General features: G+C 41.0%; 1 protein-coding gene across 1 annotated transcript; it reads left to right on the top strand.

The window, feature by feature from the left end:
* The first annotated feature begins 3,319 nt into the window (after positions 1 to 3,319).
* Positions 3,320 to 14,237, top strand: TAF1A (TATA-box binding protein associated factor, RNA polymerase I subunit A). The gene is made up of 10 exons (XM_021552765.4): positions 3,320 to 3,559; positions 5,025 to 5,194; positions 6,019 to 6,132; positions 7,070 to 7,268; positions 7,978 to 8,108; positions 8,949 to 9,107; positions 10,149 to 10,215; positions 11,327 to 11,447; positions 12,587 to 12,747; positions 13,895 to 14,237. The coding sequence occupies exons 1-10, from the start codon at positions 3,325 to 3,327 to the stop codon at positions 14,035 to 14,037; spliced, it is 1,500 nt and encodes a 499-aa protein (XP_021408440.3). The 5' UTR covers positions 3,320 to 3,324; the 3' UTR covers positions 14,038 to 14,237.
* The last annotated feature ends 1,899 nt before the right edge of the window (positions 14,238 to 16,136 follow it).

Genomic DNA, 16,136 nt, shown 5'->3' with positions numbered 1-16,136 from the left:
ACCAGCCCGGCCCCGCCGCCGCTGCCGCGGGAGGAGGGCAGCGCACGGACCCTCCCTCCCTGATCCCCATCCCGGTCCTGAGGAGGCAGGACCCCTAACTCCGGCCACTTTTCCCTCCTCGCAGGCCAGAAAAGAAGGAAGGTCCCGCCCCTTATTTGTGCGGGTTTCTCCAACTGAGGATCGCTGGAGTAACAAGAACAGAAAGGGTGTAGCTGCCGCCCTGTAAGGACGCGACAGATCCGAGCAAGCACTTGGCTGCTCTCCCTCCTGCCCCGCCGAGCAGTTCTTATCTCTGCTGGAGAGGAGCAGCCGCCACTTTGCCGGTGACCTCCGAGAGTTTGAGGTTACACCTGCGGTGCAGCGGGCGGAGGAGTTCATTCAGCCGCGATCCCACTGGGGAAAGTGCCGGGTTTCACAGCGGGCAGCCGAAAGCGCAGCATTCCTATCCTTGCCCTTCTGTAGCTGCAGCTTCCACTTGCTGGTACATTTTAAGTGTTGAGTGTTTGCAAGCCGAAAGATGTGCTACTCACACTACTTACCGTCGCCTTTTCTTCACATCCAGCACCTTAATATTGCCTTAGAGATCTAAAATGGCAAAATGACAGCAGAAGTCACAATGCAGATGAACCAAACTTCTCTTTTCAACACCTGTGTTATTTGTTCAGCACAAGAGCCTGAGTAGACAAAGAGAAAAAAAGATGCAGGTAAGAAAGAACAGGTGACATAAGAGAATACTCTTGCTGGTCAATCAAATGACCACATTTTTTCTATTTTTTTCTACTTTCCAGAGCAAATTCTGAAGCTGCTCCCAAAATGAATGAATTGGTAATCAGAACTGATAGTCAAAGTTTAGTGTTATTTTTTTGTGGTTTTTTTTTTTTTTTTTTTTTGTTTTGTTTTGTTTTGTTTTGTTTTGTTTTGTTTTTTGTTTGTTTGGTTTTTTTTGTTTGGTTTTTTTTTTGTTTTTTTTGTGATTTTCAGAACAGCTGAGGGTTTTTTCCAAGAGCTTTTTAGGAGCTCTTTTAAATGCTACATCTAAAGACTTAGCAATCGCGGTTGCTGATTGCATGTGCTCCTCTTGCATCCTCATGCCTATTGATTTTCACTCCAGACTCTCATTTCCACAGTCTCATTGTACAAGGCCTTAGATCCAAGTTTAGTTACTACTGTGTAATCTCTGAAAAATATGTGTTTCATTTTCAGTCCCCATCTAGAATAGCTTAATATTTTAATCACAAAACGAAAAAGTGTCAAGTGTTGATACCTCTTTGCCCAGCATCCCATGGACACCCTGGCATTTCTTACAGTCCTGTGTATCCCCAGGACCCACAGGCTACACAAATGCAATGGTTCATTCACCCAGTGCTCATGTCTGCTCTCCAGGCCTAGTGCAGTATAGTGGTTATAGCTCTCCTGCAATTTTGTTGACGTTTCTGTGCTTCACATCTTAAAAAATGAGGTGATCCCTATTTGACATCACTGATATTGGCTGATTAAAAGCTCTAAGAAAGCCTAACTTAGAAAATCTAGACGTTTGTCACAATTTACAATATGGAAGTAAATTCATTCAAGTCACATTATACGATAATTGTATGAGTGAAAGATAAGCATTCTTTCCTCAACATTAATATTTCATGTTGTATAATGCCCAGAGTATTAGGTCCAATTTCTTGTGAAGAAAGAGCTGTTATTTCCCATCAATACAATTTATCAAACTTATCTTTATTAAAGATAAAAAAAGGTAATTGTGTCTGTGGTTGCAAAGACAAGGGCAAGAGGGAGATGTGAAGAAAAACAAAATCACATACTTCTTGTATAAGTCACTGCCTTTATTATACAATAATGAGCAGCTTGCAGTTGATACATATATACAAGTTTACCATTGCAACTGTCAAGTATTTCCTACAATATCAAGTATTTCAGGGTAATAAGGTAACCACTTATTAACATACGTAGCTTTCCTCAATGTGTGAAAGAAAAGAAAAATATTTCACTTAGTTCAATTAAGATATTTCAAGCAAAATTTCCTTCCAGTCTTCAACATCAATCTTGGATCTAGGATCCTTGGACCAATCTTGGAAACATGTATTCCGCCACTGTACATGAGGTATCTAACATTCACCTACTCTTAAAAAGCAGTTCTCCTACCTCTTCTGCACTAAAATATCTACTAAAGTAGCTGATACCCATTAACAAGATCAGTTGGCTAAGTTTACCTAAGGATCAGGAAACACATATGTATAACACAGGCAAATAAAAATAACAAGCCAAAAGTAAATGTTCTTGCATGCAAACATGAGAACTTTTACCAAAAAATGGGGATAAGTTGGATTCTGAAATTAGAATACTGAGCTAACAGAAGATCAGGGGTGTTGTAGGAAATGGCATCAAACTTGGGCAACACCAGTGATCAGTGAGGCACTGACACAAGGTACAAATTATAAAGAACAGTAAAAAAAAAAATGGCACTGATAAACATGTGGTGTTAAGTAACATTTTATTATTGTCAATCAGGTAAGTTAATTATCCATTAACAATACTTATGAACTGAAATGCTGGCCTTTATTGGAAGAACACAGGATTAAAAATAAAGAAAAAGCAAAGAGAAATTTCTGTTTTCCCAAAGTTTATTTATTAAATACCATATTAAGGTATGATATTGAGGTTTAAGTGTTTAAATGCTGCACACAACACAACTGTTCTGCCTTGCGCTGTTCCCAACACTGGTTATTGATCACAGCTGAACCAAAACACTGCATCACATGAACCTTTAATCTGAGCCAGTTTATTATTTACTCACTCTCCCATGCCAGGGCAGTTTAGGAAAAAGAAAAACAAAAAAAAAAACAACAACTCTGTGAGTACTCTTATGCAGTAAACTGGACTTTATACACATCAAAACAGTCCAAGGCAAACTCAGTTCCAAAGTGGCTAAAAGAAACAAGTTCCAGCACAGATTTGTATAAACCAGATGCTGCGGCTAAGGCAGCCGGACTCCCAAAATCCAGCAGGAGCACAGGCAGTATCATTGCTTTACAGTGCACAGGATATTGATTCGGAATATTTTCCTTCCGTAGAACGTTATGACTTACAAAGGAACGGGAAAGTAGGAAAGAGTAACAGGAGGAGCTCGCTAATTTAATTTTTGGAGCAACCAGCGCATTAGCCACGGCTTTTCACGCTGATTGCGGCAGATATAGAAATAAACACCCCTCTGCCACCCCGCGCTCCACCCCGGTCCCGCAGCCCTCACGGCGCCACGGGCCGGGGGAAGCGGGAAACGCCGCGCATGCGCCGCCCGTCCCGCCCCTCACGGGCTGGCGCATGCGCAGGGGCCGCTCCCGCGCCGCGCTGCCGGGCGCGATCTCCCGGCCCCGGCCGAGCCCCGCACGGGGCGGTGCGAGCCCGGCTGCCCGCGCCGCCATGGACAGCTTCCTGGAGGAGGATGCGGAGGCGGTGGTGGTGGACGGGAAGAGAAGGAGGAAGAGGAGGAGGACTCCCGCCGCTCAGGCGGCCCTGCACGCGTCCCTGCACCTGCCCTTCCTGCCGCCACCGCCGGGTAAGGGCGGAGCGTTTGTGCGTTCCCTTCGTGAGCGCCTTCCTGCCGCCCTGGGAGTGGTTTTAGCTTCTCTCCGCCAAGTCGTCTGCTAGGGCCGGGAAGGAGGTTCGAAATAACCTCTTCGCAGTGGTTATTTTGTGAGGGCAGGAGGGCCCATGGTGGAGGGAGGGGATCCTGCCCCTCTGCTCAGCCCCGCTGAGGCACATCTGGAGTGCTGTGCCCGCTCCTCAGTGCAGGAGAAACGTGGAGCTCCTCGACAGAGTCCATTGGAGGACACCAAGGATGATTTGGGGTCTGGAGCATCTCTTATGAGGAGAGACTGAGGGAGCTGGGCCTCTTTAGTCTGGAGAAGACTGAGAGGGGAATTCATTAGTGCATATAAATATCTTAAAGGCAGGTGCTAAGGGGATAATGCCACACTTTTCAGTGGTGCCCAGCAGCAGGACACGGTGCTGTGGCCATAAACTAAAGCACAAGAATTTTCACCTCATCATAAGGGAGATCTTTACATTGATGGTGGCAGAGCACTGTAATAACTGCCCAGGGAGTTTGTGGAGTCTCCTTCTCTGGAGACTTTTTCAGATCACACCTGGACACCTTCCTGTGTCACCTGCTCCAGATGACTCTGCCTTGGCAGGTGGTTAGACTGGATAATCTCCAGAAATCCCTTCTAACCCTGATGGTTCTGTGATTACCTGACTTAGCCATTGTTTGAGTTATTCACCTGCCTACAGCATCCTGGTAGGAGTGTCTTTATGAGCTCTCCATGTGCCTTGCAGGTGGCTTTTCATGGATGAGGATGAGCATTGTTGTAGGGTCATACAGCCGTGAGCTTTAAACACACTTCATGGGAATGAAGTTTCAGTTTCATGCTGGTTTCAGTATAAATTGGACTACTAGTGATGTAAAAAGGCCAAGGGGCCTCTTTGCAGCCTTGTACTAAAATGAGAATAATTCTCTGCATATAACTTTGTGGGAAATGTTTAGCCTTTGGTACTGGAATGGTCTGTTTGTTTGTGTGCATGCAAATCTGCAGCACCATGGCATCACCAATTTAGGTGGTGATTAATAAGTGAAGAAAGTAGTCCCCAAAATATGACAAAATGTACTGTGAAGTTACCAAAGCACCATGGCTCCCTGATTCTGGTAGGGCAGTAGTGTGACATAAGTGGCTATTCACTGTTTCAAATGAATGGGAATTTCAAGCACAGCTATGTACTGCTTATGGAAAATGCCATTCCATATCATGTTTCCAGCTTGTCCCATAGTCCTGCTCCCCTGTGGATTAACAGATGTGTTTATCTTCAAAACAGTATAACTTAAGATGACTCTCTATGTAGTATCCATGCAAGAAAGATGCTGAAATGGAGAGCATGTGGCTGTCTGAATAAGGGCTGTGATTGCTGTGGGCTCTGTTGATTTTTTTTTTTTTTTGGTTGGTTTTTTTTTTTTCTTGTTTATTTAGTGTCTTCCAATGAACACAAGTTGAACTTCAAGAAGAGCAAGGAAGCGTGTTTAAGTTACATTCAGGATGCCTTGCTCCAAAAACAGTGGAAGAGGGCTGCAGAGTTTCTGACCTGCTATGTTGAGTCACTAGAGAAGGACTATTCCAGAGAGCGCATTGGTGCATCAGAGGTGAGCCCATGTTCCTGATCTGAGTTCTTTTGCAGTTGAAAAAATACTTGCAAAGCAGCATCCATATACTTCAGGACCAACAGCTGTCTTAATTAGCTAATCATAGGCTTGTTTTTTTTTTATAGATCCTTGACACAACAGAAAAAGATTTGGCTTGTTATAAGTTCACTCCATCAGCAGTGTGGCTATGAAAAGTCAAAGTAGCTCTCTAAAATAGGAAAGCAGTAAATGTGTTTGGTTCTGGCATGTCATCAGTCGGAATCTGTTTGCAAGTTGGTGGCTTATTTAGGTTGTTACCAGCTCTTCCAGTAGCTGCAAAACTCCTTGCAGGTGTTGAGATAGAATCAGGTGGAAGGAAAAGCATCAGAGCTTTTAAATAAATGGAATACTTGAGTATGGCTAGCTTGCAGACCTTGGAAACAAAAGCGTGTAATTGGGGAGCTACACTGGAAATAATCTTTGCTCTTAAGTTCAAAGAGTTGTGTATACTTGGTGTTTTAGTGGGGTCATATCACAGAAGAACATAATTTTTCAGTGAGGGAAGGAGGAACCCTCAGGCATGCAGTTTTCTTAAGCTCTCCTACAGTGCTGCATTTAGAATGAGCAATTCTGAACCACCCACTGAATGACTCTAAAAGTCCTACTGGATGAGTAGGTAGGTTACTACAGCAGTAGATAATGCTTTGTAGTATATTTTATTTGCAGTTCAAATGTACATTTTGCATGTCCTACAGTAACTGTAAGTTTAGTAAGACTGTATATGTGATATCTGTTGCCATTTTTGTACTAAGGCTGGTTTTGATATTCTTTCTCCCCATTAATAGATGATTTGGAGAATAGGAACTGAAATTTTGTGGCATCATTCCCAGAGCAGTGTGAAAGAGTTCAGCTGTTTCATGGAACAGATGAAAACTTTAGGAGTAAAAAGGTACTTGAAGGTGAGTGTACTTAAAGCAGCCCTGATGATTTTTCACTTTTACTTGAACACTTGAATATTAATTTCCAAATCTCTTTTGAAATGTACTACTGACATCAGTGTCAAAAAAACTCAAACCCAACATTTGAATTACCAATTCCATGATATTCAAAGGTCATTTTATACCTAACCTTATCTCATTTGTCTGTATGTTTGATCACAGATGTATGTTCTCAGTCCTTAGAAGTGCTTAAAAACACTTTCATATTTGAATTTGAACCAGTCAAATTCATTTTCATGCATGAAAATTATCTGCCAGGTTTTGTTTCCAGTCTATAATTTGACAGCTTTGCTGGTGATTAAACATTTGTTCTTAAATTTTGCCTCATTACCCTCTCACTTTTTGAGTAGCTAATCTGATTATAAAACTGTATGTTGTACACACCTGTGTCACACAGCTGTGGGGTTTTTTAAATGGGTTTTTTCCCTGTGGTGGCTCATTCAAACCTATGTTGTTTTGGTTTCCTTGGTTGTTTCACACTTGGGATGGTGCTTCTCTGTCTTTTATCCTGTTCTTAAAGGTCTTCAAAAAAAGTCCCATACAAGGGTTTTCTGGAGCTAACTGAAGGTGTAGGTTTTTATCTTATGATGCCAAATCAACATGGTAGGATGGAAGGACATCCCTCTTTCAGGTGCTCTGAAAAATCAGCAAATGCAGCACAGCTGTGTTTCCTCAGGTCATTTTTTAGATCTTCTGAAATAGGTACAGAACTTTTAAAGAACGAGAGGCTTTTGAAACAATACAAATAATTTAATTTCTTAATTACCTGTGTTGGAAATATTTTTTTTGTATGTCAATGAGTCTCCTCTTTGTCTGCACATGTGTATAGAACTTCGTATTCCTGAGAATCTCTGCATTTGAGTGTAGAACGCTGTGGTTTGGACTGTTTGGGTTGCAGGTTTGCTTGGAGCATGTCTTTCATCTCCTCTGTAATGGGCAAATAGATGAAGCCTACCAGAACCTGTCCTTGGCAGAAAGCTGGAGGTTTGGAGAGCAAACAGCCATCCAGGATAAGGAAATGAAGCTGATTCAGGCTTACAGGGGACTCTTGGACTACTGTAGCTGGTCTAAGCAGAAGAGCATCCTGTTAGAGCATGGTAAGTGTTTTTTGGATTGAGCTGTAGCTTCAGCTTGCTCATGCAGATGACATGCTTTGCAATGACACCTTTTCCTTTACTAGACTTCAGTGTGTGATGGTGTGGCTGGTACAGAATTCTGTATCACCAGTGATGGTGGTGCCAAGATAGCACTTTCTGAAGTGCCCTGAAATGCTGTTCTGAAACTTCTCCCCATGTCCAGTCAGCATCACCTAAAATAATGATCAAAGGAATTTATTCCCTTAAAGCAGTGGTTTAATAGGTGTGCAAGTGCTTGATTGCTGCTAGAATGTTGAGTGATAGCAAAGCCCTCAACATTTGTGTTTGAATTTCAGTTTCCTTAAAGAAGTGGAAGTTGCTACATGTGTCACGTATGGTTCTATATATACCTGCTGGCAGTGTTTTATCACTTGCACTAGATCTCTTTCTCTGAAAACCAGAGGTTGGTTGAATTTGTATAATGGGCCTTGTGCTGGTAGCATCTTCTCTTGGAGTCCTACTCATTGTGCTCCATGAATTGAAATTAATTATAAATTTGAATGAGGAACAGTGAAAACTTCTTGTTTTAGTACTGTGGAGTCTTCTCTTAAAAACTCTCTGACTAGGGTCCTTGCTTAGCAAAATGTAATCATCCCTTAGGTGCAGCACTTCAAGATCCCTGTGCTTGGTGGAGTTAATAACTTTGTGACCTTCCTTTGTGTTTTGGTAGGTGAGGATGAATTTTCAGACTTGGCTGTTGAGCAGGAAATGCACAGTTACTTCCGGAAGGCAGCAGTGAACTTGAAGGAGATTATTAAAATACCTGGAGTCTGGGATGTCTTTGTGAAATGTTATGTGGATGTAAGGGCATGTTTTACAGATGGCTTCTTTTTTTATTTCCCTGTCTAATTTTCATTAAGATGCCCATGTGTAGATTATTTTCTGTGTATGAGTGAAAACCAAGTATTTCAAAAGCAACACATTTGTATGTGCATGTCACTGGCTTTTGATATAGGGCACAGTGTACTCCTGGTAGAGCTGCAGAGCCTGAGCACAATACAAAATCTGTGCATTGTCAAGAAAAATAAATAGACAAATAGCTTACATGTTTTGTTTTTGTGGTGCTGCAGAAATTGGAGCATAGCTGATTTAGTTTAAGTTCCTGAAAACACTTTGATTTTTGTAAGGGCAGTGTTTTCTCTGGATACACAAAATGTTAGAGATGTCAAATATGCAGCCCCTCTGTGTTTTGGTTTGGGTTTTCTAAATACCTGCTTAGGATTTGTAATTAAGAATTAGTAATTTTAAAGAGATCTTTTACTTTTTGTGAACACTGATAAGATCTGACTTCTCTAAGCACATCTTAAGAATTTTTCTTGGTGCTAGCATCTGCCAAGTTCTGTCTCTGGAGATATGGCAGGTGCCTTCAGCATCTCTTTCCAGTAAGCAAGGGATGATAATCTTTTGACAATTAAGTAGGTGTTAAGGCATTTTCTCTCAGAGTAGCTTCTGTTTGTGAATTCTTGTCTCTCTGTGCTGAGAGTAGCCCGTTGAATTAAGACAGGCAGGTATTTAATTATCTAATACACTGCACTCTCAGGTACAGGCTGTGCTACTGGATGTCTCTGTGGCAGTCCAAAATTAGTTCTAAGAGTTTGGTTACCTGTATCTGACAAAACTAATGACAGACTTCACTTCCAGCTGCTGGAGTTCTATGGAGATCACAACGAGGCTCGTCAAGTGTTAAATGAATATGCCTACAACTCCAAGTTCCCTGCTAACCCCAATGCTCATGTCTACCTCTACCAGTTCCTCAAGAGACAGGGTGAATCAAAGAAATCCCTCATATCTGCACTGAAGGTAGGTATCCCTTAGGAGACACAGTCTGTGTCAGTCATTAAGTGGTCTGACAGCTTGCTTGAGCTCTCTAACATTATTTATCCTATTGTATTCTTTGTGGGAAGTAGAGAGTTAGAGGGAAGTTAGTGAGAGGGAGCAGAATCCTTTACTGTCTTTGAATTCCACTTCTTGTTTTGCCTTTAACTGGTACATCTTTTCACTTAATGGCAGTAAGCAAGTTCAGAGAACATGTTCACATGGTTCCAGAAGTCTGTATCAGCAGCTTGTGTATAGCATGCATTGATTTCTCTTACAGTTTGATCTTTACAGTATTGTACAAATCATTAAATGCCTCTCTTTCACATATTGATCCTGTCTAGCAATTAGTTTCTTGGCTTGTTTTCAGCGAGCTGTGCATTAAAGCTAAAAGTTAATGTCTGCTGGTTGCTGGCAGACAAGACCTTGTAGGGTTAAGCTTTTAAATTCCTGCTTTCCTTGTCCTTGGTACGCCTTGCAAACCATGTTTTGCCACTTGGTGGCACTAATGTGCTTTGTTAGTTCAAGTGTTGTTTAAAAACTGGTTTGTAAGGCTGTTTTGTTTCATTTAGACTTTGAAACTGTAGCAGGTTTGTTTGAAATTCTCCTCTGCATTTTAACAGTGGTTTTGACATGAGTCTCTCAGAAGACAGAGATAAATCATAGAAATAGTTTGGTAATTCCAGAAACTGACCCAATGCAGCAGAGAACTGTCCTAGGGAGAAAATTACATTACCTTCAAAAAAGGGAACACTGGATATGAATTTGGGTTTCTCCTTCATAATTTTGTATTTGCCACATGCAGTGTTTGTCAACAGCCATCAAGGTATTTCATCTATAGTGTCACAGATGTGCAGAGTGGACCTAGAGATGCATTCTTTATATCAAGGCACCAAAGTACCAGATTGCTTAATTTTCTGAGCTAAAAGCATCCAAACCACTGAAGCCTGTTCTTTTCTTGGTCAGAAGTCTTCAAAAGTTTTCACATTAAAATAAGCTATCTGGGTTTTGTCTTTTATTTTTCAGATCTTGCATGATATTGTTCCTTCTCATGAGCTAATGATAAATTTTAATACCATGCTTCAAAAATCAAGTAAGTCTTTACTTTTCTTCATTTCATTTATGCTAATTTCAAAAAACTATTCTGAATTATCCTACAGACTTCTCTTTGCTTTTTAAAGTAGTTTTGTTTCTTAAGAAATAATCCTAAAAAAATACATCAAATCCCAACTTCCCAATTACCATAATCTCTTAGTTGGATGTATGAGCAATCATTTACAAACTTGTGTAAACAAATGCCTTTTTTTATTTTAAAGGCTGAACAAAGCAAATTGTTGTAAAACACAGGCAGGATCTCAAAACCAATTTTTTTAGACACCCTACTTCTAATTCCAAGGTTTTCATTCCATTTTTGGTATCTCTGTTTTATTTATTCTTTTTTTTTCTTTGAATATATCTATTCCTTAGTTTATTGTTAATAATCAAACAACAAAATTTTCCTTCTCTTTAAGGAAGCATTATCTTCAAGATGGTAGAAAAGTCTTCCAGTCTGAAGACTATTTTTTTCCATGCTGATCAATTGTATTCCAAGCTCTCTGTCTTCTTGTGGCTTGGTGTGTCCCTGCAGGTCAACAGATTGGTGAACTGTACATTAATAAGATTGTTCTCTCTTCTGATATGATATGGCTTAATGGCTTCAAATTGACAAGGGAAGATTTAGAATAGATTTTGGGAGGAAATTCTTGATTGTCAGGGTGGTGAGGCACTAGCAGAGGTTGTCCCGAGAAGCTGTGGATGCCCCATCCCTGGAAGTGTTCAAGGCCAGGATGGATGGGGCTCTGAGCAACCTGCTCTAGTGGAAGGTGTCCCTGCCCATGCAGGTGGTTGGAACTTGATGATTTTTAAGGTCTTCTCCAACCCAAACCATTCTGTGATTCTTCTTTGGGAGGGGGAAAAAAAGAGAACTTTTGTCTGAAACCTCCCTTTTTCAGTTCATATGTGACACATTTGCCAACTTTTCATAACTGTTGAGAACAACCTTTTTAAAGTTGGAATTTTAAAAGACATTTATGCCAATAAACATAACTTATGTTTAAAGTAGCAGCATTTGCAGGGTCAGAGTGGAGAACTGTATTTCACTTGTGCCTTACTAATGAGTTCATCCTGATCTGTGTAATTCATTAATCAGCCTCATCTTTTTCCAGAGAAAAGAAGAAAACGTCGACTGGGCCTAGAAGTTATTTTTGCAGGCTTGGATTATGCTGGCTGGAAAGAAAATGAAAAAGCATGGAGCTGTTTGGCAAGACAGGTGAAACAAATTGTAATGTAAGTAGCTGTGATGCAAGGTGTTGAAATAAATGTGTCAAGTCTCCACCTTTGGGTAGTCCACATGGTGATCCTCTGTGCTCTAACTTTGCCTTCAGTTTTGCCTTTCAAACAGGACTTCTGAGTATCTTGAAATATACTGGGCATTTTGGTCATTGTATGGGAATGTCACTTCCCTGTTGCAGATAGTTTTATAGAATGCTAAAACAGTTTGGGTAGGAAGGGACCTTAAAGATCACCTTGTTCCAGCCCCCCTGCCATGGGCAGGGCCACCTCCCACTAGAGCAGTGTAGTGAGCTGCCCAAGGCTAGATGCCAGGCATCCACCAAAGCTGCTCTATCCATCCCCTCTGCAACTGGATGGGGAGAGAAAATACAACAGAGTGTTCATGGGTTGGGAAAAGGACAGGGAGAGACCACTCACCAAATACAAATACTAGATTGGGCAAAACAGGCCCAGGGCCTCACCATCAGAGTGAAAAATTTCTTCCTAATATCTAATGTAAACCTGTTGTTTGTCAGCTTAAAACTGTTCCTGACCCAGGGCCTTACCATCAGAGTGAAGAATTTCTTCCTAATATATTATCTAAACCTCCTTGTTCTGTTTCTCCCTGCCCTTTCAAAAATTCCCTCTTCATGTTCTTGCAGGCTCCATTGAGGGGCTGGAAGAAGTTTGTGTTGCTGAAATTCTTGGTTTAAGGGCCTTACTGCCTAACAGTAGTAACTGTTTGGGATGAGTTAGTCTTTGAGTATGCCTGGAGTAACACAAACCTTTCCTAAGGACAAAGCAACCCCTTCATACTAGATATTTATTGACAAACCTGGAGAAACTTCCATATTACTATTGACAAACTGGCACATGAGTGAAAGGCTTGCTTCATTTCACACCATAATCTGTGCTATTTCCAAGGCTTAGTAAGACTGCTCGAGTTCACTTCCAGCCTCACAAGTGTTTCCAGGGATTAAAAAAATCAGTAGTTTTATACAAAAATGCTTGTATTAGTGTTTTGGTATAAAGTCAGTGTGTCTATGTTGGCAGTTTAGGAGATTTGTAGCAAGATGACTATAATATTTGCTATCTCCTAATAATCTTTGCATTATATTTTAGCCTCTCCTGTAACTTGTTTAACCTTTTTCCAGCTCTGAGAAGCATCTTGACTGGATCAAGCAGGAGTGGAACTCCAGGAAGGACTGGTGGCCAGCCTTCCATTTTAGCCGTTACCTGGCAAAAAGGAATTGGCAGGAAAATAAAAACCTTTCATATGAAAAAGCTCTGGTGGCTGGAATCCTGCTGGGAAGGGGTATATATATATAATTTTTTTTGTTTTTTTTTCACTACATAGAACAGAAATAATGACTAGTTCTAGTCCTAATGACATGGGATGCAGCTGATCTGCTGCCTGGAAGAAATGCAGTTTCTTTCTTCTAAAAAAGATTGTCTTTGGAGCTGAACACGAAAAGTATTTAAATTGGTTTGATGTGTACCAGTGAGACAACTGGTCTTATTGTGGTTTAGAATTCAGTTTTAACTGGCCTCATTGAGCAGCCACAATACTATTTGTCTTGTTTGACCTTCAAACTATAACTCCAAAAATGCATGACACCCCTCTCCTGAGGGAATATTGTGAGGAGTTTGCTTGCTGGATGCCAGCCTAGGCAGTGTCTCAGCAATAGTGGGTGTCAGCTGGTCATTAAGGACCGTGGGGATGTTGTAATGCAGACAGAGGAGGGAGGCTCTGAATGAAAAACATGATCAGTTTGGTAAGAAGGTGAAGATCATTATCTCTTTAGTAGGATTTATTTGAAATGCTGCCAAAACCAAGGGAGGATCAGGCCAAGAATCAGCTGCTAATTTGAATATGGTGTGGAGACAATGGCTTGTACACTGGTTTGGACTTCTGGTTGATGGGCAACAGGTTCATTGTCAGCTTTTCTATAAGTTTTTCATCTGCACTTTGTAGAACAATTTCTTATGTTGGAAGCTCTTTGGATGTTTTTTGTTGTGCTTTCAGTAGTATCAGATATTTCTCTTTTATTTCCACATGGCAAATAAAAGCATTCCTTGAATTTTCTTGAATGAAGTTTCAGTACTTACTGGTGTCAATGTAAGCCTCTTTTTTCCTTTCCATCATAATAAATCAATGTATGATATCAATGCTGCTTTACACTTGAAATTTTACTTTCTGATCTAATTTGCAGAGCAAAAATTAAAGAGAAAAACATAGTTTGCAAGATAACAGGCATTTAGATACATGTCAAAAGTTTGCTGGGCTAAGTAAGGATAGATTATTTAATGCTGCAGTTACGTCTCTAATGAGCATGTCTTAGATTTTAATACCTTTAATTACCGCAAAGTTTCATAGCTGTTTGCATATTATTTAAACAACAAAAGCATTTTGTGTTTGCTTGTATGATGGTGTAACTTAGTGTTTATTTTTCTTTCCTTAGATTGCAAATATTTTAAATATGTATCACACCAAGGCAGCAAAGCTCAGCTGAAAAGGTTTCGGATGCTGAAGAAGTTTGTGACCAGGCACAATGCTGTCTACTTGAGAATATCTGGTCCTCCAGTTTCTTCTCTTCCGCCTTGATGAGAAGGTGTCCCTAAGGTTCTTGGTACTTTTTCCTCTCTGTAAAGCTGACCTTTGTGTTGGTGTTACTCCAGAACCTCCAGGCAGACCCTATAGACTCATTACTAGGCTTTTTAAAAAAATATATTTATGTAAAAACGCTTTGGTTTGTATTTATTTTATAATAAAATGAATATAAATCAACTGTTAATGTCAAAGAATTTCTGTAACGTTGTTCTCATATTTGTGTGAAATGCAAACAGTATTGATTTCAAATATATCTTGAAAGAGCAGAGGCACAGAAATTCTGAGAAATTCTCTACCTGCTGGAAGACTTTTTTTTGCAGTCATGCCCATGAGTTGAAATATGCGGTGTTGCTGTGTTCAGAAAGCAATCGTTGATGTGTTATCACAAACCAGAAATCCAGTTTGCTTGAAAACAACAACAAAATGGTTTCCAAATACTACTTCTGTTTTAATGCCAGATCTGCAGAATTCTGGAGGGTGAAGTGCTTGAGTGTCCTTCTGGGATTGAAATACAGATGTCTTTAGCAGCAGGATAAATACAGCTGTGATTTTAAAAACTCAGTGTTTATCTGGGATTTTGTTCTGGGTCTTGTGAGAAGTGCCTTAATGACAATTTGTCTTAAACATTAAGTGAAATACTTGCTGTACCTATGTTTTGTTAAAGGCAATTACTTGTCATTCCCAACTCTAGTGCTCGTTCACTTCTGACTTCCTAAGATTGCTGCTGCCTCACTGTGTAAGAGCCAGAGAGTTGTGTTGGAGATCTTCAACTGGGTTTGGACTATTTTAGTTTAGATTGTGAAGTTTCAAAATGTTCTTCCCCAGCATCCCATAAGGTGTCCCCCAGCCCTGCAAAGCAACCCCTCCTTAGGCGAGAGGTGATCCAGACTTGCTCCCAGTGTCCATCTCAGTGGGGCTCATGCCTGAACGTGGGCCTAAAGCTGTCCTGGGACAGCTCTGGCAGGCAACCAGGTGTCCCTTCCCTTCCAGAGACATGGTGTCCCTTCCCTAGAGTCTTTAATTTGGCTTCCTGCTCGCTCTTGTGCCCCTCTGCTCCCCCAGACTTGCCAAGATGGACTTTGATGAGCTGGTGACTCTCCTGTGATATCCCTGAGAGCATCCCAGCAGGGTGTTGCTTGGGCTTCCCCCTTCCATTATCTGTCTGTGTTCCTTTGTAGGTATGCATAGGAGATTTTAGCATTAACCCAACACAAGCAGCATAAAAGCTGAATGCTGGAAGCCCTGGTGCTTGATGGGAGCTCCCATGTAATTTCCTTTTGTCCCCTGACCTTCCTGTGGGAGATGTATGTGCCTTGCAGCAGCTGAGACTCTACCGAGGAAGAAATGTGAAACAAAGCATCAGAGGTTGGGGTGGAGATAAGGAGAGTGAGAGGATAAAGAGCTTGATGTCTGAAAAATCTGCTGATCTGTTGTGGTACTCCCAGCTTTCTCCTGTGACCTCTGGAGGCAGGATTGCTGTGGGGGATGATGCCCTCTCCAGGTGCTAGAACCATAATGCTGCAGTCAGCAAGTACAAGAGTACAGTCACAGCTTTTGTGTAACTGTGCCAAGCATTGCTCTTCCATGTCTTGCAAGAAACTTGCTGTTTCCTGACACCACAGTACTTGCACCTGAGACAAACCAGCAGATCACAAATTCGGAGTGAAATCTCTGTGTGTGCTGTGTTTTCAAACCTGTGTGTTGTATTTTGAATGGGATAACTCTTAGTGGATTGGAATGGTTGTCTTTGGCTTTGATTTGGTTTTCCTATCAATTTTCCTCCCCATCCTGTGGGCAAAGCTTCTCTGAGGCTTTTTTTTTTTATCATGCATGAAAGAAGTATGTCCCTTTCAATGTGGCTGTGATCAAAGTTATCTTGTCCTGTTTATGGAAGAGCAAATTTAGGTAAGTGTCATCCTCCAACACAGGCTGAGGACAATGTGTACAAAAACCTGCATCCCTAGCTGATGGGAAGGGCTTGCTCAACCATTATTCACCAGAGGAGAAACTGTGCAAAGGTTTCATGCATTTTAAATCAGTTTAATGTCAAGTGGGATCAAACCCAAAAACACAAAAATCAATTGTCTTAAGTA

The sequence above is a fragment of the Lonchura striata genome, chromosome 3 (assembly GCF_050655825.1).
Source record: "Lonchura striata isolate lonStrDom1 chromosome 3, ASM5065582v1, whole genome shotgun sequence".
NCBI classification, from domain to species: Eukaryota; Metazoa; Chordata; class Aves; order Passeriformes; family Estrildidae; genus Lonchura; species Lonchura striata.
This window is presented reverse-complemented; position numbering and strand designations above follow the sequence as displayed.

Excerpts from the sequence above, each read along its gene's own strand:
- TAF1A (XM_021552765.4), top strand. The coding sequence starts at position 3,325 with ATGCGCAGGGGCCGCTCCCGCGCCGCGCTGCCGGGCGCGATCTCCCGG. Across the intron at positions 7,269-7,977 it reads GAGCATCCTGTTAGAGCATG|GTGAGGATGAATTTTCAGAC; the intron begins GTAAGTGTTTTT and ends GTGTTTTGGTAG. Across the intron at positions 11,448-12,586 it reads CAGGTGAAACAAATTGTAAT|CTCTGAGAAGCATCTTGACT; the intron begins GTAAGTAGCTGT and ends ACCTTTTTCCAG.